Raw genomic sequence first — 25,615 nt, forward strand, 5'->3', positions numbered from 1 at the left:
ATGACGGCTTTGTGGTCCCATGGTGTTTATACTTGTGCACTATTGTTTGTACAGATGAACGTGGTACCTTCAGGCATTTGGAAATTGCTCCCAAGGATGAACCAGACTTGTGGAGGTCTACAATTTTTTTTCTAAGGTCTTGATTATTTCTTTTGATTTTCCTATGATGTCAAGCAAAGAGGCACTGAGTTGAAAGGTAGGCCTTGAAATACATCCACAGGTGCACCTCCAATTGACTCAAATTATGTCAATTAGCCTATCAGAAGCTTCTAAAGCCATGACATAATTTTCTGGAATTTTCCAAGCTGTTCAAAGGCATAGTCAACTTAGTGTATGTAAACTTCTGACCCACTGGAATTGTGATACAGTGAATTATAAGTGAAATAATCTGTCTGTAGTCAATTGTTGGAAAAATTACTTGTGTCATGCACAAAGTAGATGTACTAACATACTTGCAAAACTATAGTTTGTTAACAAGAAATGTGTGAAGTGGTTGAAAAACTAGTTTTAATGACTCCACCCTAAGTGTATGTAAACTTCCGACTTCAACTGTAGTCCTCTTTAAAATAACCGATCTCAGTCCTCTTTAAAGTGAACTCTGGGGTAAAAAAAAGAAAAGTATCTCAGTTCTCTTTGTATTCACACTGTCCTTACCTTTAAATGAGGACTCAACTCTTTTGCCAGTTTACTTCACCAATGTTTTTGGTCCAAGTCCTCTTTGCATTCCCATTAATATGTTTAGAAAAGGACTAAGATCTATTTCCAACATTCACTCAATGCACTGTGGGTTTTTACCATTCAATCAGAATGTGATGTCAGACAGCTAGATATACCAAATACCTACGGTGCCTTCGGAAAGTATTCAGACCCCTTTACTTTTTCCACATTTTGTTACATACAGCCTTATTCTAAAACGGATTAAATAAAAATAAATACAAGATTTAGTTGAGGTTTAGGGTTTAGTGAGTGTTTTGTTCCAAATACAATGCTTTTAGTTTTGGAAATATTTAGGACTAACTTATTACTTTCTACCACTCTGAAATGAACTGCAGCTCTTTGTTGAGTGTTGCAGTCATTTGAGTCGCTGTAGTAGCTGTTGTGTATAGAGGTCGACCGATTATGATTTTTCAACGCCGATACCGATTATTGGAGGACAACCCAATAATAGTCAGACTGCTCTATCAAATCATAGACTTAATTATAACATAATAACACACAGAAATGCGAGCCTTAGGTCATTAATATGGTCGAATCCGGAAACTATCATCTCGAAAACAAGACATTTATTCTTTCAGTAAAATACGGAACCGTTCCGTATTTTATCTAACGGGTGGCATCCATCAGTCTAAAGATTCCTGTTACATTGCACAACCTTCAATGTTATGTCATAATTACGTAAAATTCTGGCAAATTAGTTCGCAATGAGCCAGGCGGCCCAAACAGTTGCATATACCCTGACTCTGTGTGCAATGAACGTAAGAGAAGTGGCACAATTTCACCTGGTTAATATTGCCTGTTGACCTGGATTTCTTTTAGCTAAATATGCAGGTTTAAAAATATATACTTCTGTGTATTGATTTTACGAAAGGCATTGGTGTTTATGGTTTGGTACACGTTAGAGCAACGACAGTCCTTTTTCGCGGATGCGCACTGCATCGATTATATGCAACGCAGGACACGCTAGATAAACTAGTAATATCATCAACCATGTGTAGTTATAACTAGTGATTATGATTGATTAAGTTTAATGCTAGCTAGTAACTTACATTGCCTTCTTACTGCATTCGCGTAACAGACGGGCTCCTCGTGAGGCAGGTGGTTAGAGCGTTGGACTAGTTAACCGTAAGGTTGCAAGATTGAATCCCTGAGCTAACAAGGTAAAAATCTGTCGTTCTGCCCCTGAACAAGGCAGTTAACCCACTGTTCCTAGGCCGTCATTGAAAATAAGAATGTGTTCTTAACTGACTTGCCTAGTTAAATAAAGATTAAATAAAGGTGTAAAAAAAAAAGAAATCGGCAAAATCGGCGTCCAAAATTACAGATTTCCGATTGTTATGAAAACTTGAAATCGTCCCTAATTAATCGGCCATTCCAATTAATCGGTCGACCTCTAGTTGTGTATAGTGTTGAGTCACCTGCATGCATAGAAACTCTGGCTTTACTCAGTCAGATTTTTTTTTTTTAAAGCAAGGGGCCTAAACAGCTACCCTGGGGAATTCCTGAATCTAACTGGATTATATTTGATAGGCTTCCATTAAAGAACAACATCTGTGTTCTGTTAGACAAGTATGTCACGCCCCTGACCTTAGAGAGCCTTTTTATTTCTCTATTTGGTTAGGTCGGGGTGTGATTTGGGTGGGCATTCTAATTTTTCTATTTCTTTGTTGGCCAGGTATGGTTCCCAATCAGAGGCAGCTGTCTATCGTTGTCTCTGATTGGGGATCATACTTAGGCAGCCTTTTTTCCACCTTTAGTTTGTGGGATCTTGTTTGTGTAGTTGCTAACTGCTCTGCATGTAGCTTTACGTTCGTTTTTGTATTTTGTTGTTTTTTTGGTGTCATTTAAATAAAAGTAAAATGTACGCCTACCATGCCGCACCTTGGTCCAATCCAGCTCTAAACGATCGTGACAGAAGATCCACCCACGGACCAAGCAGCATGCCCAGGAGGAGTGGAGGACATCCTGGACGTGGGATGAAATCATGGCTGGAGACAGAAGCCTGCCATGGAAGCAGGCGGAGGCAGCGAAGGAGGAACAGCGATGATGCCGGGGTTCGCGGCCACAAGGACAGCCCAAAAGTGAGCCCGAAAAAAATGGGGGGAGACACACGGGGTGGTCGGCGGTGCCGAGGTGTGAACCAGAGATGAACTGGGAGGAGGTAGAGAGGTGGTCATCCGACCCAGGGAGAGTGCCAGAGCCCGCCTGGGATTCAATAGAACAGTGCGAGGAGGGCTACCGGAGAGTGGAGTTGGTGAGGAGTATGCGGCAATGTAGGCGTTTGGAGGAGCATGTCACCAGTCCGGTGCAATCTGTGCCGGTCCCACACATCAGGCTTCCAGTGCGTTTCCCCAGTCCGGTACGCCCTGTGCCTGCTCCCAGAACTCGCCCTGATGTACGTCACCACAGCCCATTACGTCCTGTGCTACCTCCCCACACTTGCTCTTAGGTGCGTGTCACCAGCCCGGTGCCACCTGTACTGGTCCCACGCATCAGGCCTCCAGTGTGCCTCCTCAGTCCAGTACGTCCTGTGCCTCCTCCCCACATTCGCCCTGAGGTGCGTGTCACCAGCCCGGTCCCACCTGTACCGGCCCCACGCATCAGGCATCCAGTGCGCCTCCCCAGTCCAGTTCGTCCTGTGCCTGCTCCTCGCGCTCGTCCTGAGGTGCGTGTCACCAGCCCGGTACCACCAGTGCCGGCCCCACACACCAAGCTTCCGTCGACAGTTCCCACTCCAGAGCTTCCGGCGAAGTTTCACAGTCCGGAACCTCCAACAACGTTTCACAGTCCGGAACCTCCTACGATGTTTCACAGTCCGGAACCTCCTGAGACGGTCCACAGTCCGGGAACCTCCTGAGACGGTCCACAGTCCGGAACCTTGAGTGATGATCCATGGCCCGAAGCCTCCAGTGATGATCCATTGCCCGAAGCCTCCAGTGATGATCCATGGCCCGAAGCCTCCAGTGGTGATCCATGGCCCGAAGCCTCCAGTGATGATCCATGGCACGAAGCCTCCAATGATGATCCATGGCACAAAGCCTGCAGTGATAATCCATGGCCCGGAGCCTGCAGTTATAATCCATGGCACGAAGTATCCAGTGATGATCCATGGCCCGAAGCCTCGGGTGATGATCCATGGCATGAAGCCTCCAGTGATGATCCATGGCCCGAAGCCTCCAGCGATGATCCAAGGTCCGGAGTCTCCAGTGACGGTCTGCAGTCAGAGGCTCCAGTGACGGTCTCCAGTCCAGATCCTCCAGTGACGGTCTGCAGTCCAGATCCTCCAGCGACGGTCTCCAGTCCAGATCCTCCAGCGACGGTCTCCAGTCCAGATCCTCCAGTGACGGTCTGCAGTCCAGAGCCACCAGCAACGGTCGGCAGTCCAGAGCCTCCAGCACGGTCCGCAGCCTAGAGCCTCCAGCGGGGTTTCCCAGTCCAGAGCCTCCTGCGAGGGTTCCCAGTCCGGAGCCTCCAGTGATGATCTACTGTCCGGAGTCCCCGACAACGATCTACGGCCCGGAGCTTCCGTCGACGATCCATGGTCTGGAGCCTCTGGCGATGATCCACGGTCCGGTTCCTCTGGCGACGTTCCACGGTCTGGTTCCTCCTGCGACGATCTACGGTCCGGAGTCCCCGGCAACGATCTACGGTCCAGTTCCTATGGCAACGATCCACGGTCCGGTTCCACGGAAGCGGATGGATCAGCGAGCGGAGTGGGGTCTACGTCCCGAACCGGAGCCGCCACCGAGGCTAGATGCCCACCCGGACCCTCCCCCATAGAGTCAGGTTTTGCGGCCGGAGTCCGCACCTTTGGGGGGGGGGGGGTACTGTCACGCCCTGACCTTAGAGAGCTTTTTTATTTCTCTATTTGGTAAGGTCGGGGTGTGATTTGGGTGGGCATACGATAGACAGGCAGCTGTCTATCGTTGTCTCTGATTGGGGATCATACCTTTTTTCCACCTTTAGTTTGTGGGATCTTGTTCGTGTGTAGTTGCTTTCTGCACTGCATGTAGCTTTACGTTCGTTTTTGTATTATTTATTTATTTTTGGTGTCATTTAAATAAAAGTAAATGTACGCCTACCACGCTGCACCTTGGTCCAATCCATCTCTAAACGATCGTGACAAAGTAACTCTTTATCCACATTATTGCAGGGGGTGTAAAGCCATAACATATACATTTTTCCAGCAGTATACTATGATCAATAATGTCAAAAGCTGCACTGAAGTCTAACAAGACAGCCCCCACAATCATTTTATCATCAATTAATCTCAACCAATCATCAGTCATTTGTGTAAGTGCTGTGCTTGTTGAGTGTCCTTCCCTATAAGCATGCTGAAATTCTGTTTTCAATTTGTTTACTGTGAAATAGCATTGTATCTGGTCAAACACCATTTTTTCCAGAAGTTTACTAAGGGTTGGTAACAGGCTGATTGGTTGGCTATTTGAGCCAGTAAAGGGGGCTTTACTATATTGGGTAGCGGAATGACTTTAACTTCCCTCCAGGCCTGAGGGCACACGCTCTCTAGTAGGCTTAAATTAAAGATGTGGCAAATAGGAGTGGCAATATCATCTGCTATAATCCTCAGTAATTTTCCATCTAGATTGTCAGACCCTGGTGGCTTGTCATTGTTGATAGACAACAATAATTTTTCACCTCTTCCACACGGACTTTATGGAATTCAAAAGCACAATTCTTGTCTTTCATAATTTGGTTCGATACACTTGGATGTGTAGTGTCAGGGTTTGTTCCTGGCATGTCATCCCTAAATTTGCTAATCTTGCCAATGAAAAAGTAATTAAAGTAGTTTGGAATATCATTGGGCTTTGTGATGAATGAGCCATCTGATTCAATAAACGAAGGAGCCGAGTTGGATTTTTCCCAAAAAATGTAATTTAAGGTGCCCCAAAGCTTTTATTATATTCTTTATATAAATCATCTTTGTTTCATAGTGTAGTATATTTTTATTTAGTTTAGTCACATGATTTATTCATTTGCAGTATGTTTGCCAATCAGACGGGCTGTGTCAGTATCAGCAAGCTGCACGTAACACCCTGGACCAGAGCTATGGTGTGTGGGGGATCACTATTTAATCTATCTAGTCTAGCTCAGACCTGGCTGTGCGGCTACCTGTACTGTACATCACTGCTGCATCCTGGGAGAGTCCCTGGGGCCTGGACTGGTGTTGGGCTACTGCAACTGTCCTTGAATGTTATCTTTCTTTCTCTTTCTTTTTATCCTCCCTCTCTCTGACTGCCCAGCCTGTCCCAGCTTGCTCGCTCCCATGACTTCCTGGGCTGGGTGAGTGTCTGCCAGCCAGTCCATTGGGCTGCTGGGGCTGTGGGAAAACCAGAAGGCTATTTGTTTTCAAGTGTGCAGTCCTGCATGTACAGTACCAGTCAAAAGTCTGGACACACCTACTCATTCCTGAGTTTTTCTTTATTTGTACTATTTTCTACATTGTACAATAATAGTGAATACATCAAAACTATGAAATAAAACATATGGAATCATGTAGTAACCAAAAAATGTTAAACAAATCCAAATATTTTTGAGATTTGAGATTCTTCAAAGTAGCCAACCTTTGTCTTGATGACAGCTTTGCACACTCTTGGCATTCTCTCAACCAGCTTCATGAGATAGTCACCTGGAATCCATTTCAATTAACAGGTGTGCCTTGATAATTTGTGGAATATCTTTCCTTCTTAATGTGTTTGAGCCAATCAGTTGTGTTGTGACAAGGTAGGGTTGGTATACAGAAGATAGCCCTATTTGGTAGTAGAACAAGTACATATTATGGCAATAACAGCTCAAATAAGCAAAGAAAAACGACAGTCTATCATTACTTTAAGACATGAAGGTCAGGCAATCCGGAAAGTGTCAAGAACTCGGAAAGATTCTTCAAGTGCCATCGCAAAGACCATCAGGCTCTATGATGAAACTGGCTCTCATGAGGACCACCACAGGAAAGGAAGCCTCAGAGTTACCTTTGCTGCAGAGGATACGTTTATTAGAGTTACCAGCCTCAGAGAATGCAGCCCAAATAAATGCTTCACAGAGTTAAAGTAACAGACACATCTCAACATCAACTGTTCAGAGGAGACTGTGTGAATCAGACCTTCATGGTCGAATTGCTGCAAAGAAACCACTACTAAAGGACACTAATAATAAGAAGACACTTGCTTGGGCCAATAAACACGAGCAAACAGTGGAAATCTGTTGTTTGGTCTGTTGAGTCCAAATTTGAGATTTTTGGTTCCAACCGCATTGTCTTTGTGAGGCACAGAATAGTGTGTGTGGTTCCCACCGTGAAGCATGGAGGAGGAGGAGGTGTGATGTGTGGGGGTGCTTTGCTGGTGACACTGTCAGTGATTTATTTAGAATTCAAGGCACACTTAACCAGCATGACTACCACAGCATTCTGCAGCGATACGCCATCCCATCTGGTTTGCGCATTGTGGGACTATCATTTGTTTTCAACGGGACAATGACCCAACACACCCCCAGGCTGTGTAAGGACTATTTGACCAGGAAGGAGAGTGATGAAGTGCTGCATCAGATGACCTGGCCTCCACAATCACCTGACCTCAACCCAATTGAGATTGTTTGCCATGAGTTGGACCGCAGGGTGAAGAAACAGCAGGCAGCAAGTGCTCAGCATATGTGGGAACTCCTTCAGGACTGTTGGAAAAACATTCCAGGTGAAGCTGGTTGAGAGAATGCCAAGAGTGTGCAAAGCTGTCATCAAGGCAAAGGGTGGCTACTTTGAAGAATCTAAAAAATAAAATATATTTTGATTTGTTTAACACTTTTTAGGTCACTATATGATTCCATATGTGTTATTTCATAGTTTTGATGTCTCCACTATTATTCGACAACGTATAAAATAGTACAAATAAAGAAAAACCCTTGAATAAGTCGGTGTGTCCAAACTTTTGACTGGTACTGTAAGTTGACCATTTTAAAGTGATTTTTACACTACTGAGTTCAACTGAGGCAAACCAAACTGTACTGAGCTAACCTGGTTACTCATCCACCATAGTTTCTAGAACTGGCAATGTGGACTAAAAAAATATCAGAGCCAGCGGAATTTGGTTTGGGTCTACATGACAGTGTACAGAGGATCTAAGACATTGATTCAAGGAGATGCTTTCGACACAACAGTCTCATCAGGTCTGTCATTTGGGGGCCTCCAGACACCCACCTGCACTGCTACTGTGATGTGCTGTGACTCAGAGGTAGAGTCAACCAAAGCTACATGTGATGATGACGGTAGGCTACATGTATAGCTTCATGAGCAGATTTGAGTGTTCCCAGCATACACAGTCATCAGAATTTAGAGTTTGTCCAGTGATTCATCTCGGACAGGGGATCGTGATATGTCTCTTTAAAATTATGAGCAAATGGCATTGAGAGGAGGAACTAAACCATGAAAATGGCTAATTGAAGGGGAGAATCCTATCCTTGCTGTGAGAACTGAACTGTTGGAAACTGGGAATATCCCCTTCTTTATTCTGGTTTATAAAAGCCCCTCTCATGTTGTTTGTGTATCCACCAAGAATATATAACTTAGTAATTACTGTACATATAAATTCACACAGGAATGAGAAAAATGGGTCAGTCGTAGGGCTGACCCCATTTCGTCGACTGGTTGATTGTTTGTTCAATAGGCTATTGGTCGACCGAGAATTCTTTAGTCGAGCAGTCACCATTTTTTTTCCATGGTGCACAAGACACCTGTTTGATTTGCACCTGTCTCAGTGGACTGATCCATTGCGGAGGCCACGGGGATGGCACAGTCCGTCACTCTAAGACATGTGATACTGATATTGCATATGGTTGTGTTATGTCAAAAATAATGGTGCAACACAAACAAATATAATATTATTTGATAACAAATGCGCTTTCTCACGCCCTGGATGTGGTCGCTGCCCGCGGCTCTGAAACATAATATTCAGTGCGCCGTAGAATTGGCACCTTTCCTTATGTTGCTGTGTGCATAATAGCAAAGTTAAGCAGCACATTGGGATTGAGAACAATGTGGTAGAGGCAGCAGCAGCAGAGACGAGGAAACAGCCCTTGCCTTCAGCCCTATTCGGACAGGATTAGTTTCGCTGGGGGAGGTCGGGTAATGTAATTATGTGCACAAACACAAAACACTACATCGGTAATTTTAGTCCCATCCGAATTTGCCATGGCAGTAATTTGGCACATGGCAGGAGTTAACAAATTCCAGCCAGAATAACCTACTGTTTGGCGAACTCCAAGGTCCTCTGAAAGTACGAGTCCCATGCGAATCGTAATCCCTGTGTTTTGAGAGAAATGTGGTGTGGCTCACGATTTGAGCAAGGAAACAATAACTGATTAGATACATTTAACAAAGTACTGTGCATAGGCTATATATGAAGGGCCAACATTTATCAACTATCAAATCAAATGTTATTGGTCAAATACACATGGTTAGCAGATGTTAATGCGAGTGTAGCGAAGTGCTTGTGCTTCTAGTTTGGACGTGCAGTAATATCTAACAAGTAATCTAACAATTTCACAACAACTACCTTATACACACAAGTGTAAAGGAATGAATAAGAATATGTACATATAAATATATGGATGAGCGATGGCCAAACGGCATAGGCAAGATGCAGTAGATGGTATAGAGTACAGTACATACATATGAGATGAGTAATGTAGGGTATGTAAACATTATATAAAGTGGCATTGTTTAAAGTGACTAGTGATACATTTATTACATCCTATTTTTAATTATTAAAGTGGCTAGTATGTCAGTATGTTGGCAGCAGCCACTCAATGTTAGTGATGGCTGTTTATCACTCTGATGGCCTTGAGATAGAAGCTGTTTTTCAGTCTCTCTGTCCCAGCTTTGATGCACCTGTACTGACCTCGCCTTCTGGATGATAGTGGAGTGAATAGGCAGTGTCTCGGGTGGTTGTTGTCCTTGATGATCTTTTTGGCCTTCCTGTGACATCGGATGGTGTAGGTGTCCTGGAGAGCAGGTAGCTTACCCCCGGTGATACGTTGTGCAGACCTCACTACCCTTAAATCAAATCAAAATCAAATTTTATTTGTCACATACACATGGTTAGCAGATGTTAATGCGAGTGTAGCGAAATGCTTGTGCTTCTAGTTCCGACAATGCAGTAATAACCAACAAGTAATCTAACTAACAATTCCAAAACTACTGTCTTATACACACATATGTAAGGGGGAAAAGAATATGTACATAAAGATATATGAATGAGTGATGGTACAGAGCGGCATAGGCAAGATGCAGTAGATGGTATCGAGTACAGTAATACATATGAGATGAGTATGTAAACAAAGTGGCATAGTTAAAGTGGCTAGTGATACATGTATTACATAAAGATGCAGTAGATGATATAGAGTACAGTATATACGTATACATATGAGATGAATAATGTAGGGTATGTAAACATTATATTAGGTAGCATTGTTTAAAGTGGCTAGTGATATATTTTACATCATTTCCCATCAATTCCCATTATTTAAGTGGCTGGAGTTGAGTCAGTGTGTTGGCAGCAGCCACTCAATGTTAGTGGTGGCTGTTTAACAGTCTGATGGCCTTGAGATAGAAGCTGTTTTTCAGTCTCTCGGTCCCAGCTTTGATGCACCTGTACTGACCTCGCCTTCTGGATGATAGCGGGGTGAACAGGCAGTGGCTCAGGTGGTTGTTGTCCTTGATGATCTTTATGGCCTTCCTGTAACATCGGATGGTGTAGGTGTCCTGGAGGGCAGGTAGTTTGCCCCCGGTGATGCGTTGTGCAGACCTCACTACCCTCTGGAGAGCCTTACGGTTGTGGGCGGAGCAGTTGCCGTACCAGGCGGTGATACAGACCGCCAGGATGCTCTCGATTGTGCATCTGTAGAAGTTTGTGAGTGCTTTTGGTGACAAGCCGAATTTCTTCAGCCTCCTGAGGTTGAAGAGGAGCTGCTGCGCCTTCTTCACGATGCTGTCTGTGTGGGTGGACCAATTCAGTTTGTCTGTGATGTGTATGCCGAGGAACTTAAAACTTGCTACCCTCTCCACTACTGTTCCATCGATGTGGATAGGGGGGTGTTCCCTCTGCAGTTTCCTGAAGTCCACAATCACCTCCTTAGTTTTGTTAATGTTGAGTGTGAGGTTATTTTCCTGACACCACAATCCGAGGGCCCTCACCTCCTCCCTGTAGGCCGTCTCGTCGTTGTTGGTAATCAAGCCTACCACTGTTGTGTCGTCCGCAAACTTGATGATTGAGTTGGAGGCGTGCATGGCCACGCAGTTGTGGGTGAACAGGGAGTACAGGAGAGGGCTCAGAACGCACCCTTGTGGGGCCCCAGTGTTGAGGATCAGCGGGGTGGAGATGTTGTTGCCTACCCTCACCACCTGGGGGCGGCCCGTCAGGAAGTCCAGTACCCAGTTGCACAGGGCGGGGTCGAGACCCAGGGTCTCGAGCTTGATGACGAGCTTGGAGGGTACTATGGTGTTAAATGCCGAGCTGTAGTTGATGAACAGCACCCTCTGGAGAGCCTTACGGTTGTGGGCGGAGCAGTTGCTGTACCAGGCGGTGGTACAGCCCAACAGGATGCTCTCGATTGTGCATCTGTAAAAGTTTGTGAGTGTTTTTAGGCTGCAAGCCAAATTTCTTCAGCCTCCTGAGGTTGAAGAGGCGCTGTTGCGCCTTCTTCCCCACGCTGTCTGTGTGGGTGGACCATTTCAGTTTGTCCGTGATGTGTACGCCCAGGAACTTAAAACTTTCCACCTTCTTCACTACTGTTCCGTCGATGTGAATAGGGGATGCTCCCTCTGCTGTTTCCTGAAGTCCACAATCATCTCCTTTGTTTTGTTGACGTTGAGTGTGAGGTTATTTTTCTGACACCACACTCTGAGGGCCCTCACCTCCTCCCTGCAGGCCGTCTCGTCGTTGTTGGTAATCAAGCCTACCACCGTGGTGTTGTCTGCAAACTTGATGATTGAGTTGGAGGCGTGCATGGCCATGCAGTCATGGGTGAACAAGGAGTGCAGGAGAGGGCTGAGAATGCACCCCTGTGGGGCCCTAGTGTTGAGGATCAGTGGGGTGGAGATGTTGTTTCCTACCCTCACCACCTGGGGGCGGCCCGTCAGAAAGTCCAGGACCCAGTTGCACAGGGCGGGGTCGAGACCCAGGATCTCAAGCTTAACGAAGAGTTTGGAGGGTACTATGGTGTCCTATGCTGTAAGTGAATGCTTTTGTTCATATGCTTTGTGCATATGAATTGAATATTGCCAAATGTATCAGTAAAAAATATTGTGCCTATTTAATGAAACCCTTGCTGTTAATAGATCGAAATGATTTGTTCACTTTCGCATCCATAGCCTTAAAACACATCTCAAGTACAAGTGCACTGTTTAGCTCACACCTGAAGGCTGGGGGGCATTTAGGATGCCTACTGCGGATCGCTAAAATATTCGAATGATTATGATCTAATATTATGACGACACTATACCAAAGATGGTTTGGTATGGTTTAGAAACTTGGTAAACCAAGCTCGAGTTATCAGTTATCAGCCCTGTTATCTCCTGGAATATCTTCACACCTAGAAAAAAAAAACTCCAGGCTTCCGTCATAACTGCACATTTATTGGAAAAAAGGAAAAATTACAGAGGGTAGTTTGGAAAAAACTAATCTTGTCCGAATCGTCATCTGGAATAACAGAAATTCTGGGGTAATATTTACATAACCAACGTTCTCTAGTAATACTAGTCCCGTGTGAATAGTGCTTAGCATAATTGTCTAAGAAAATTGAGAAGAGAGCAAACCCAAACTCAATTAGGTTTATAATCAATAGCCTAACTGTTAAATGTGCCTGGCTTTAAAAATCATCCATATACAGTGCCTTGCGAAAGTATTCGGCCCCCTTGAACTTTGCGACCTTTAGCCACATTTCAGGCTTCAAACATAAAGATATAAAACTGTATTTTTTTGTGAAGAATCAACAACAAGTGGGACACAATCATGAAGTGGAACAATATTTATTGGATATTTCAAACTTTTTTAACATTTCAAAAACTGAAAAATTGGGCGTGCAAAATTATTCAGCCCCCTTAAGTTAATACTTTGTAGCGCCACCTTTTGCTGCGATTACAGCTGTAAGTCGCTTGGGGTATGTCTCTATCAGTTTTGCACATCGAGAGACCGACATTTTTTCCCATTCCTCCTTGCAAAACATCTCGAGCTCAGTGAGGTTGGATGGAGAGCATTTGTGAACAGCAGTTTTCAGTTCTTTCCACAGATTCTCGATTGGATTCAGGTCTGGACTTTGACTTGGCCATTCTAACACCTGGATATGTTTATTTTTGAACCATTCCATTGTAGATTTTGCTTTATGTTTTGGATCATTGTCTTGTTGGAAGACAAATCTCCGTCCCAGTCTCAGGTCTTTTGCAGACTCCATCAGGTTTTCTTCCAGAATGGTTCTGTATTTGGCTCCATCCATCTTCCCATCAATTTTAACCATCTTCCCTGTCCCTGCTGAAGAAAAGCAGGCCCAAACCATGATGCTGCCACCACCATGTTTGACAGTGGGGATGGTGTGTTCAGGGTGATGAGCTGTGTTGCTTTTACGCCAAACATAACGTTTTGCATTGTTGTCAAAAAGTTCAATTTTGGTTTCATCTGACCAGAGCACCTTCTTCCACATGTTTGGTGTGTCTCCCAGGTGGCTTGTGGCAAACTTTAAACGACGCTTTTTATGGATATCTTTAAGAAATGGCTTTCTTCTTGCCACTCTTCCATAAACGCCAGATTTGTGCAATATACGACTGATTGTTGTCCTATGGACAGAGTCTCCCACCTCAGCTGTAGATCTCTGCAGTTCATCCAGAGTGATCATGGGCCTCTTGGCTGCATCTCTGATCAGTCTTCCCCTTGTATGAGCTGAAAGTTTAGAGGGATGGCCAGGTCTTGGTAGATTTGCAGTGGTCTGATACTCCTTCCATTTCAATATTATCGCTTGCACAGTGCTCCTTGGGATGTTTAAAACGTGGGAAATCTTTTTGTATCCAAATCCGGCTTTAAACTTCTTCACAACAGTATCTCGGACCTGCCTGGTGTGTTCCTTGTTCTTCATGATGCTCTCTGCGCTTTTAACGGACCTCTGAGACTATCACAGTGCAGGTGCATTTATACGGAGACTTGATTACACACAGGTGGATTGTATTTATCATTATTAGTCATTTAGGTCAACATTGGATCATTCAGAGATTCTCACTGAACTTCTGGAGAGAGTTTAAAAAATACAGTTTTATATCTTTATGTTTGAAGCCTGAAATGTGGCAAAAGGTCGCAAAGTTCAAGGGGGGCGAATACTTTCACAAGGCACTGTATATCTACAGAAATAAGACAAATCTTGCTTCTGTTGCCTGTTTGTTCTTAATAGCCTACTGATCCCGTGAGCACCAAGCCTCATGCAATGGCTATGTGTCGGATAAAGCAATTTCACAGATGTTTCTGTTTTTAATCTTTGCTATGCTGTAATAAAGGCTTTTTAAAAAATCTTTAGAACAGACGGGTATTATTTATAATTGATTTAGTGTTGTTTACACTGTTCCAAACAAACAGAAAAATTATATTGTAATCTAACAGCACCTGTTTGTCACACATAATATGCACACAGCCTTCGCTCCTATACCCTCCTTTTTCTTGATCTCCTTCTTATTGCTATTATTACAATTATTACGATCATCATTATAATAATATGTCATATCTTTACCATTAGTAGGCTTTGTATAGTAGCCTTGCTTAACCACCATCAAGCTGTAGGCCTAAGAGCGCCTGCTGTTATTAAGTCTTAATACCTTAACTTACTTAGGCCTATAGTTCAATATATATGCTACTGTATCAATCAATCATTAATTCGTTCATGCCGTCACACAGCAGACGATACATTCATGCTTTGAAATGTAATCAAGCATTTTAGTTTTAAAATGAATTAACAAAGGGAGCTTTGAATAATTAGCCTAAACAATAAATAAGACACTATTCACGAAAGCATGCAACTGTTTTTAGTTTGCTGTACTAGAGGCTTTATACAGTTTACAAGTTTACATACACTTAGGTTGGAGTCATTAAAACTCGTTTTTCAACCACTCCACAAATTTGTGTCCTCTGGTCTGATGAAACAAAAATATAACTGTTTGGCCATAATGGCCATCATTATGTTTGGAGGAAAAAGGGGGAGGCTTGCAAAAACACCATCCCAACCGTGAAGCACGGCGGTGGCAGCATCATGTTGTGGGGGTGCTTTGCTGCAGGAGGGACTGGTGCACTTCACAAAATAGATTGCATCATGAGAAAATGATGTGGATATATTGAAGCAACATCTCAAGACATCAGTTAAAGCTTGGTCGCAAATGGGTCTTCCAAATGGACAATGACCACAAGCATACTTCCAATGCTGTGGCAAAATGGATTAAGGACAACCAAGTCAAGGTATTGGAGTGGCATCACAAAGCCCTGACCTCAATCCTATAGAAAATTTGTGGGCAGAACTGAGAAAGTGTGTGCGAGCAAGAAGGCCTACAAACCTGACTCAGTTACACCAGCTCTGTCAGAAGGAATGGGCCAAAGTTCATCCAACTCATTGTGGGAAGCTTGTGGAAGGCTACCTGAAACGTTTGACCCAAGTTAAACAATTTAAAGGCAATGCTACCAAATACTAATTGAGTGCATGTAAACTTCTGACCCACTGGGAATGTGATGAAAGAAATAAAAGCTGAAATAATTCATACTCTCTACTATTATTCTGACATTTCACATTCTTAAAATAAAGTGGTGATCCTAACTGACCTAAGACAGGGAATTGTTACTAGGATTAAATATCAGGAATTGTAAAACACGGAGATTAAATATATTTGGCTAAGGTGCATGTAAACTTCAGACTTCAACTGTATAAACTGTATATATATTTTTTCGTTAGAACAGACTCTCTGTAACACTTGTTTATTTAGTGTTGTTTACAATGTTCCAAATGGTCCGAAAATCATAATATTGTGATCTAACAGCACCTGTTTGGCACACATGCTTGCTCCTATACCTTCCTTTTTCTTGATCTTCAGTGGTTTCCACAACTAAGTCAAATGTATTCCACAGATCGGACTTCCCCTTTTCCTGACCAACCGGTAACCATTCAACCATTTCTTTTTCACGTCTTCCGCATCCATTTTGTGTGTCAACATTACTGTGTTCGGAGTTTGTTGTAACCAATTATTGATGTGATATTGATAGGCTATAGGTCAGGCCCAATTGGTCACGTGCATGCAATGTTTATGTTTCACATAAAGAGAGCAGAGGTTGAGGGAATATGGAATGATTTTCGTTTAAAAAAAATGATTTTCAGTCAGAAAGAAGTAAGAAACTAAATGGCTGAAATTATGTGGCAGCTTCAGCACAGACAGGGCAATAAACACTTGCTGGGCTGTTGTGCCTTTTCGCTGCAGCTGGGAGCGAGACAACGCGCGGCAGTCACACAGACACTCGTTGTCATATTTTTTTATGACATTGTGAACATCAGGCTCTTTTTTAAATAATGTGTGTGTCTTAATTATTTACTTAAACCATGTACTTAAAGCATTAAAGCTCAGTGCATACAGTGCCTTGCATAAGTATTCATCCGCCTTGGCATTTTTCCCATTTTGTTGCATTACAACCTGTAATTTAAATAGATTTTTATTTGGATTTCATTTGGATTTCAAAAAAATTCTAAAAATAAAAAACGGAAAAGTGGTGCGTGCATATGTGTTCACCTCCTTTGCTATGGAGCCCCTAAATAAGATCTGGTGCAACCAATTACCTTCAGAAGTCACATAATTAGTTAAATAAAGTCCACCTGTGTGCGATTTAAGTGTCACATGATCTGTCACATGATCTCAGTATATATACACCTGTTCTGAAAGGCCCCAGAGTCTGAAACACCACTAAGTAAGCGGCACCACCAAGCAAGTGGCACCAAACAGGTCAGGGAGAATTACAGATCAGGGTTGGGTTATAAAAAAATATAAGAATCTTTGAACACCCCACGGAGCACCATTAAATCCATTTTTCAAAAATTGATAAAATATGGCACCACAACAAACCTGCCAAGAGAGGGCCGCCCACCAAAACTCACGGACCAGACAAGGAGGACATTAATCAGAGGAGCAACAAAGAGACCAAAGATAACCCTGAAGGAGCTGCAAAGCTCCACAGCGGAGATTGGAGTATCTGTCCATAGGACCACTTTAAGCCGCACACTCCACAGAGCTGGGCTTTACGGAATAGTAGCCAGAAAAAAGCCATTGATTAAAGATAAAAATAAGTAAAAACATTTGGTGTTCACCAAAAAGCATGTGGGAGACTCCCCAAACATATGGAGGAAGGTACTCTGGTCAGATGAGACAAATATTTAGCATTTTGGCCATCAAGGAAAATGCTATGTCTGGCGCAAACCCAACAACCCCGAGAATACCATCCCCACAGTGAAGCATGGTGGTGGCAGCATCTTGCTGTGGGGATGTTCTTCATCAGCAGGGACTGGGACACTGGTCAGAATTGAAGGAATGATGGATGGAGCTAAATGCAGGGAAAATCTTGAGGGAAACCTGTTTCAGTTTTCCAGAGATTTGAGACTGGGACAGAGGTTCACCTTACAGCAGGACAATGACCATAAGCATACTGCTAAAGCAACACTTGAGTGGTTTAAGGGGAAACATTTAAATGTCTTGGAATGGCCTAGTCAAGGCCCAGACCTCAATCCAATTGAGAATCTGTGGTATGACTTAAAGATTGCTGTAGACCAGCAGAACCCATCCAACTTGAAGGAGCTGGAGCAGTTTTGCCTTGAATAATGGCAAACATCCAAGTGGCTAGATGTGCAAGCTTATAGAGACATACCCCAAAAGACTTGCAGCTGTAATTGCTGCAAAAGGTAGCTCTACAATGTATTGACTTTGGGGGGTGAATAGTTATGCCTGCTCAAGTTTTCTTTTTTTGTCTTATTTCTTGTGTGTTTCACATTTTTTTAAATTTTGCATCGTCAAAGTGGTAGGCATGTTGTGCAAATGAAATGATACAAACCCCCCCCAAAATCTATTCCAATTCCAGGTTGTAAAGCAACAAAATAGGAAAAATGCCAAGGGGGGTGAATACTTTCGTAAGCCACTGTATGGAGTTAGTTTTATTCAAACACACTAAGTTGTGTCTGTCTATATATGGAAAAGACGTTTCAACATTTCGACCAATCAATTGGTCGAAAGTACAGAACGACTCTTGGTAGGGACAGCCCTCGCAGTTGAATGAGCTCATCTACCTAATTAATGTGTTTCTATATTATAGTTCAATAGGCCATTATAGTGCTGTACCACCTGTTCTCCACAGTTCCTAAGTGCGGTTTTCCCACAAAGCATTTCCTTTGTTTCTACAGCCTCTCTAAGGATTCTGAGCTTCATATCAGAGCATGCGTCCCAAATGGCAACCTGTATTCCCTATATAGTGCACTACGTTTAACCAGAGCCCTATGGGCCCTGATCAAAAGTAGTGCACTACATGGGGAATATGGTGCTATTTGGACACACACAGAGTGGCTGCCTGTCGCTATAGCATTAGTACAATGGTTGAGCAGGCAGGCGTGGGCTTGGCTGGCACGTTGCCATGTCTGTTGTTACTGTCTAAACAGTAGGGCTGGGCTCAGGGCAGCATGACCACACTTCTCTAATCTCAAGGAAATTCAACCATATAGTGACTAAGGGCTGGGCTATGAAGTGTGTGTGTGTGTGTGTGTGTGTGTGTGTGTGTGTGTGTGTGTGTGTGTGTGTGTGTGTGTGTGTGTGTGTGTGTGTGTGTGTGTGTGTGTGTGTGTGTGTGTGTGTGTGTGTGTGTGTGTGTGTGTGTGTGTGTGTGTGTGTGGGCTGGGAGAGAGAAGAGAGGGATACTGTATAGAGGGAAATAGAGTAGTGACAGTATCTCTTTCTCTATACCTGCCTTACTGATCTTCCCCTTTGTGCTCTCTCCCCTAGGCTCTAGACGTAGACCGGGGAGTACTTTCCAAGATCAAGAAGTCTGTCAAGGCCATAAACAACTCTGGCCTGGGTGAGTACAGCACAACGCAACACAGCATAGCAGCACTGTGCTTTACAGTATAGTAGGCCAGGCCTATAGTATTATACATTACAGTACAGTGAGTCAGTCCTGGTATACATTTTCCATATACTGTATACTGTTATAGCATCTATATCACTACACCCACTCAAGTTTCACACTTTTTTGTTTACGTGCTAACCTCAGAACGTTTCAGGTGTGCAGCATGTTGCTATATCTCAAGAGATTGCACAGTAATCTCTTGTACCATTCAGTGTTTGGTGCAGCACCCTCTTGTTTTCATTGACCTCTCAATGCTTCTTAAACTACAATAGACTTTACTGTATTGACACTGACACAGATTGGAGCGATTGCAGTGTTTCACCATTGAACATTTTGATCTCAGAGGATCTGGATCTTGATTTGGGGGCCTTCACACGCCACCTGGAAATTGAAGGTGAAGTGTGACCTTGAAGGGTGAAGTGTATGAAGAAGGCGAAGTGCAACCTTGAAAGAGCGATTGAGGCAGAGAATTAGAGGGATATCACCTCTCCACATTCCTCCCATTCCACACACCTGTCCCAGCAGGCCAAAAGAAAAGAGGTGTTGCTCTTGTAACTCCAGTCCTTCCTATAATACGTTATATTAAGCGTCCCTAGGCCCAGGCCTTTTCTCTCCATGACTGACCCTCTCCACCCTTCACCCAGTCCACAGACCTTCCAGTGTAGTCCCAGGCCTGAGTCATAATCCTGGGGTGTTTTTGAAACCGATCAGGAGTTGGTAATCATGGATCTAATCGAGTGAGATCTGCACATGCTGGAAATACCTTAGCGCTTGCTTTGGTTTGGAGCTGCTGTGTAAACTAAGCTCTTAGTTTGTTACTCACACTTCGCACGCCCTCACATGCTGTTCATTGTTAAGAAGAGGCCGTGTGAGAATGGCTTCATTAGCCTGGTCCCGGATCTGTTTGTGCCGTCTTGACAACTCCTATGTTCAACTACCTTCCTAAAGCTTATTGGTGATTAGTCATAGGCAAAGCGTTTCCATTTTATAGGTCAGGTCAACTTAGAAACATGGACAGTATCACAGAGATGTGAAATGTCCACTAAAAAGTCGCCTGGATTACATAGCATAGAAGATAATATGAATATGGGAGTCTGTGTAGAGCCACTTGTATTGTTTTTTTAATGACGTAAAGTGTGTTGTGATGATCCATTACTTAAACTCTGGTTCGACTTGACCACTGACTGCAAGTGACCGCCGTGTGTGTTTCCCAGCCCACTTTGACAATGAGGAGCAGTACATCCAGTCTATGGAGAAGTTTGGGGACAACTGTGTCTGTAGAGAGGACCCTGTGGTGGGCTCAGCCTTCCTCAAGTTTGCCGTCTTTACCAAAGAGCTCACAGCCCTCTTCAAGAACCTGGTGAGACCCCACCACACACGCACGCACGCACGCACGCACGCACACACACACACACACACACACACACACACACACACACACACACACACACACACACACACACACAGAGCTATACACTGTCACATACTGTCTCTACCTCCTTTCTCTCTCCACCTCTCAAATACCTCCATTATGGCCCTTGTTTTCCTCTTATTCATTGTTTTTATCTGCCCTTTCATTTCACCTGTTGCAACCATGCGTGTGGAGTGTACACTTTTGAAGATATCTAGACCTATTTAAGACTATGTAACAGGCAGAACTTGCCTTTTAAGACATTGTGCAAGAGGGGGTTGAGTGCTCAGTTGCTATTTTCATAGTGTGAATTGTTAGCATTTCCTTCACACCTTGTGATGGGTGACTTGTGAAGAGTTTAGGCTTTCTTGAACAGAGTAGCCTCTGTCAATTCAATGCAATTTAAGGGGCTTTATTGGCATGGGAAACATATGTTAACATTGCCAAAGCAAGTGAAATAGATAATAAACAAAAGTGAAAAGAACGGTTAAAATGAACAGTAAACATTACACTTACAAAAGTTCCAAAACAATAAAGACATTTCAAATATCAAATTATGTCTATATAAAGTGTTCTAATGATGTGCCAATTGCTAAAGTACAAAAGGGAAAATAAACAGAAATATACAGTTCCTCGCAAAAGTATTCATCCCCCCTTGGCGCTTTTCCTATTTTGTTGCATTACAACCTGTAATTTAAATGGATGTTTATTTGGATTTCATGTAATGGACATACACAAAAGTGAAATGAAAAAAAGAACTTGTTTCAAAAAATGTCCCCCCCAAAATAATTGAAAAGTGGTGCGTGCATATGTATGTGTGCATTTGCTATGAATCCCCTAAATAAGATCTGGTGCAACCAATTACCTTCAGAAGTCACTTAATTAGTTAAATAAAGTCCACCTGTGTGCAATCTAAGTGTCACATGATCTGTCACGACCCCAGTATATATATACACCTGTTCTGAAAGGCCCCAGAGTCTGCAACACCACTAAGCAAGCGGCACCATGAAGACCAAGGAGCTCTCCAAACAGGTCAAGGACAAAGTTGTGGAGAAGCACAGATCTGGGTTGGGTTATAAAAAATATCAGAAACTTTGAACATCCCACTGAGCACCACTAAATCCAGTATTAAAAAATGGAAAGAATATGGCACCACAACAAACCTGCCAAGAGAGGACCGCCCACCAAAACTCGCGGACCAGGCAAGGAGGGCATTAATCAGAGAGGCAACAAAGAGACCAAAGATAACCCTGAAGGAGTTGCAAAGCTCCACAGCGGACATTGGATTATCTGTCCATAGGACCACTTTAAGCCGTACACTCCACAGAGCTGGGCTTTACGGAAGAGTGGCCAGAAAAAAGCCATTGCTTAAAGATAAAAATAAGTAAACACGTTTGGTGTTAGCCACAAGGCATGTGAGAGACTCCCCAAACATATGGAGGAAGGTACTCTGGTCAGATGAGACAAATATTTAGCATTTTGGCCATCAAGGAAAATGCTATGTCTGGCGCAAACCCAACAACCCCGAGAATACCATCCCCACAGTGAAGCATTGTGGTGGCAGCATCATGCTGTGGGGATGTTTTTCATCAGCAGGGACTGGGAAACTGAAGAATTGAAGAAATGATGGATGGCGCTAAATGCAGGGAAAATCTTGAGGGAAACCTGTTTCAGTCTTCCAGAGATTTGAGACTGGGACAGAGGTTCACCTTCCAGCAGGACAATGACCATAAGCATACTGCTAAAGCAACACTCGAGTGGTTTAAGGGGAAACATTTACATGTCTTGGAATGGCCTAGTCAAAGCCCAAACCTCAATCCAATTGAGAATCTGTGGTATGACTTAAAGATTGCTGTAGACCAGCAGAACCCATCCAACTTGAAGGAGCTGGAGCAGTTTTGCCTTGAAGAATGGGCAAGAATCCCAGTGGCTAGATGTGCAAGCTTATAGAGACATACCCCAAGAGACTTGCAGCTGTAATTGCTGCAAAAGGTGGCTCTACAAAGTATTGACTTTTGGGGGGGTGAATAGTTATGCCCGCTCAAGTTTTCTGCTTTTTATATTCTTGTTTTTTTTGTTTCACAGTAAAAAAAAAAAATTGCATGTTGATAAATGATACAACCCCCCCAAGGGACGTGAATACTTTCTCAAGCCACTGTAGGTTGCATTTACAGTGGTGTTCGTTCTTCACTGGTTGTCCACATTTCACTCTAACACTGTCTGTCCACCTGTTGGTGTTTGCAGTTGCAGAACATGAACAACATCATCACCTTCCCCATAGACAGTCTACTGAAAGGAGACCTGAAAGGGGTCAAAGGGGTAGGCATACTATATGTGTTATTAAACATTATCAATCAGTGTTGTACCATAACCAATCAGAACATGTGTTTTACAATAATATAGTCAGAACAAGAGGTAGCGAGTAGGCCTGTCCCATGCTAGTCATTTTGAACACACACAGCCACAGGATAGTCCTCCTAATTCCTATCCCTATAGCCATTTAAGGATTGCCTTGTCAATGACTTAATGAGCAAAGTCCATGTGACTGACCTTTTAATCTGTAATATAAATCACAGTTCATGGTCAGTTTAATATTCACGACTTCAACTAATATCATGTGTCTCTCCCTTGTAATAATACTGTTATGTTCCTTTTCAACAGGATCTGAAAAAGCCTTTTGATAAAGCCTGGAAAGATTACGAAACTAAACTGTGAGTGAGTCACTTTACTTTCGCAAGTTACAACTCCCTACGTTTTACCACCGCCACCATTGCAGCAGTTTGAGTTTCAAACAAAAGCACCATCACTTGCTATGTGTGAGTTGAGCCTAAATGAATGATCATAGCTTACGAGCACAAGGAAAAGAGGGGGGGGGGCATAAGCTGCCACCACCATGAAGTTGCAGGTTGGTTCAGTTTAACAACAAATATGAAGGGAAAACAATGGAAGCTAGTAAAAGGTCAACTGCTGCTATTCCTAAAACAGCTGACAGACAGACCCTTAGGAGAGAGAATGAGACTAGGCCTACAATAGCCGCACTTGCTTCCTGTCGGTATGTGAATACTCTGTCCGTCTGAGGTTATTTTAGTGTCAAATGAACTACGGTATGGACAGACTCAGGGTTTACTTTACTGCAGTTATACGGCACATGTCCCTCGTCCCTACACAATCTTTTCATTTTCAAAATGACAGGCATGAAAGACGTGTTTTGAAAGATTATTCTAAGTTACTTAACAAAGGTAGAGATCAATCTAGTTCACTGTATGAGGTCTTGGCAGGTAATTTAAGAGTTAATAGTTTACTACAGAGTAATGCCTTGTGCAAACAAACTCCTGTGGCATAGTCATAGAGCCTTTTGGGTTGATGTGAGTGACCATGTTGGTTCGAATTGATGAATGAGAACGGTGTAATAACTCTTAACGTAAACTGACGCGAGTAAATACTGATACCACATGCAGCTGCTTGCTATGAGTTAATTAGTGAATGATTTTCCTTCTTCGTCCATTCGTGCTGTGCTTCACCAGCCTCATCGTCGCTGTGACCTCTGTGTTCCCTGCAGCACTAAGATAGAGAAGGAGAAGAAGGAGCATGCCAAGCAGCATGGGATGATACGGACAGAGTTCAGTGGCGGAGAGATCGCTGAGGAGATGGAGAAGGAGAGACGCCTTTTCCAGTTCCAGATGTGCGAGGTGAGAGGGTGTGTACCACTGACCAGGTCCCAGTTCTGTTTCGCTGGCATCACAATTATTATTATTTTTTTAAAATTTGATTTCACCTTTATTTAACCACGTAGGCCCAGTTGAGAACAGGTTCTCATTTACAACTGCGACCTGGCCAAGATAAAGCAAAGCAGTGTGACACAAACAACAACACAGAGTTACACATGGAATAAACAAGCGTACAGTTAATAACACAATAGAACTTCTTCTAAGTCACTGTGGACTTCTTCTAAGTCTAAATGCAGTGTGTACAAATGGCGTGAGGAGGTAAGGCAATAAATAGGCCATAGTAGCAAAGTAAATCAAATTTAGCAAATTAACACTGGAGTTATAGATGTGCAGATGATAATGTGCAAGTAGAAATACTGGTGTGCAAAAGAGCAGAAAAGTACATTTAAAAAAAAAAGCAATATGGGGATGAGGTAGGTAGATTGGATGGGCTATTATGATCATGGGTATTGGCTATAATGTGATGGACGTGACTGTGCTTGCTTAACAGCAGAGCTTCCTTCAGTGTCCCTGTCCCCTTACTGGGCTCGACAAGTGATCCTCTATTTACATGAATGTTTTCCAGTCATTTAGCAGGTGCTCTTATCCAGAGCAGCTTACAGTTAATGAATGCATCTTAAGATAGCTAGGTGGGACAACCACAACATCTTAGCCAGTTGTGCCAGTGAAAAGTGACCAATTCAGTAGCGCGAGTGGAGACATTTCAACACCTGGGGAGTGAGGTTACTGTACAATCTAACTCAGTTACATATAGAGCACAAACCGATCTGGGATCAGGCCAGTGCACCGCCTCATCCTACCTCTCTGTGGCCATTACTAGCTGTGTGTTATTCTGTCTCCAGTATCTTCTAAAAGTGAATGAAATCGACACAAAAAAGAGGGTCGACTTCCTCCAAAACCTCATCAAATATTTCCACGCCCAGTGCAAGTATGTCATTTTCATTTATTTGGAGATTTCACATGATCAATGTTTAATTATTGTCTTTTGTCTTTTGTAGGAGGGCAAATGCTTTCCCTATCTTGACTCTGAAAATTCCTGTTCTGTGTTTGTTTCCTCTCTCCTCACAGCTTCTTCCAGGATGGGCTGATCGCAGTGAATAGCCTCAAACCTTCCATAGAGAAACTGGCGACAGACTTGATTACAGTGAGCCACTCTGTCGACCTCTATCTTTATCCTTTCCTGGTTTCATGTGTACACCGCATTTCTCACCAGATGCTTGATAAGCATTTTCCAAACAATGCTTGTTCAAAGTTTATATAGTGTCAGTTTGAGTCTCCACAGGCCAGGAGGCAGTCCCAACACTGCTTTATAAAAAAGAGACGGGAATGTTTTATCTTCATTTCCTTGAACTGGGTGTTTGGGTTGATTGTGCTGAAGTGGGTCTGAGTTGGTCTGAGAGGGGTTTTTCTCTTTATCGCTGAGGCTGCTTCACAAATGGCACACTATTCCCTATTTAGTGCACTTCTTTTGACCAAGGCCCATAGAGCTTCTGTCAAAAGTAGTAAACTATATAGAGAAGAGGGTGTCATTTGAGACTCATCCACATTTTATAATATTCTCTTTGGTAGTTGCCCTGGTTTCACTG

General features: G+C 43.3%; 1 protein-coding gene across 2 annotated transcripts in view; it reads left to right on the forward strand.

The window, feature by feature from the left end:
* asap2b (ArfGAP with SH3 domain, ankyrin repeat and PH domain 2b) overlaps nucleotides 1–25,615 on the forward strand; it is a 48,043-nt gene that overhangs the window by 2,973 nt on the left and 19,455 nt on the right. Inside the window, exons 1-8 of one of the 2 annotated variants that reach the window (XM_042300621.1) lie at nucleotides 15,839–15,895; nucleotides 18,767–18,839; nucleotides 20,105–20,250; nucleotides 22,546–22,620; nucleotides 22,963–23,012; nucleotides 23,861–23,990; nucleotides 24,872–24,957; nucleotides 25,098–25,173. In XM_042300621.1, coding sequence (XP_042156555.1) covers nucleotides 15,854–15,895; nucleotides 18,767–18,839; nucleotides 20,105–20,250; nucleotides 22,546–22,620; nucleotides 22,963–23,012; nucleotides 23,861–23,990; nucleotides 24,872–24,957; nucleotides 25,098–25,173 — 678 coding nt within the window. In that variant the 5' untranslated portion in view covers nucleotides 15,839–15,853. Of the gene's footprint in view, nucleotides 1–15,838; nucleotides 15,896–18,766; nucleotides 18,840–20,104; nucleotides 20,251–22,545; nucleotides 22,621–22,962; nucleotides 23,013–23,860; nucleotides 23,991–24,871; nucleotides 24,958–25,097; nucleotides 25,174–25,615 lie in introns of those variants that run through there. The other variant, XM_024377746.2, reaches the window with a different exon arrangement.

The sequence above is a fragment of the Oncorhynchus tshawytscha genome, linkage group LG18 (genome assembly GCF_018296145.1).
Source record: "Oncorhynchus tshawytscha isolate Ot180627B linkage group LG18, Otsh_v2.0, whole genome shotgun sequence".
Classification (NCBI taxonomy): domain Eukaryota; kingdom Metazoa; phylum Chordata; class Actinopteri; order Salmoniformes; family Salmonidae; genus Oncorhynchus; species Oncorhynchus tshawytscha.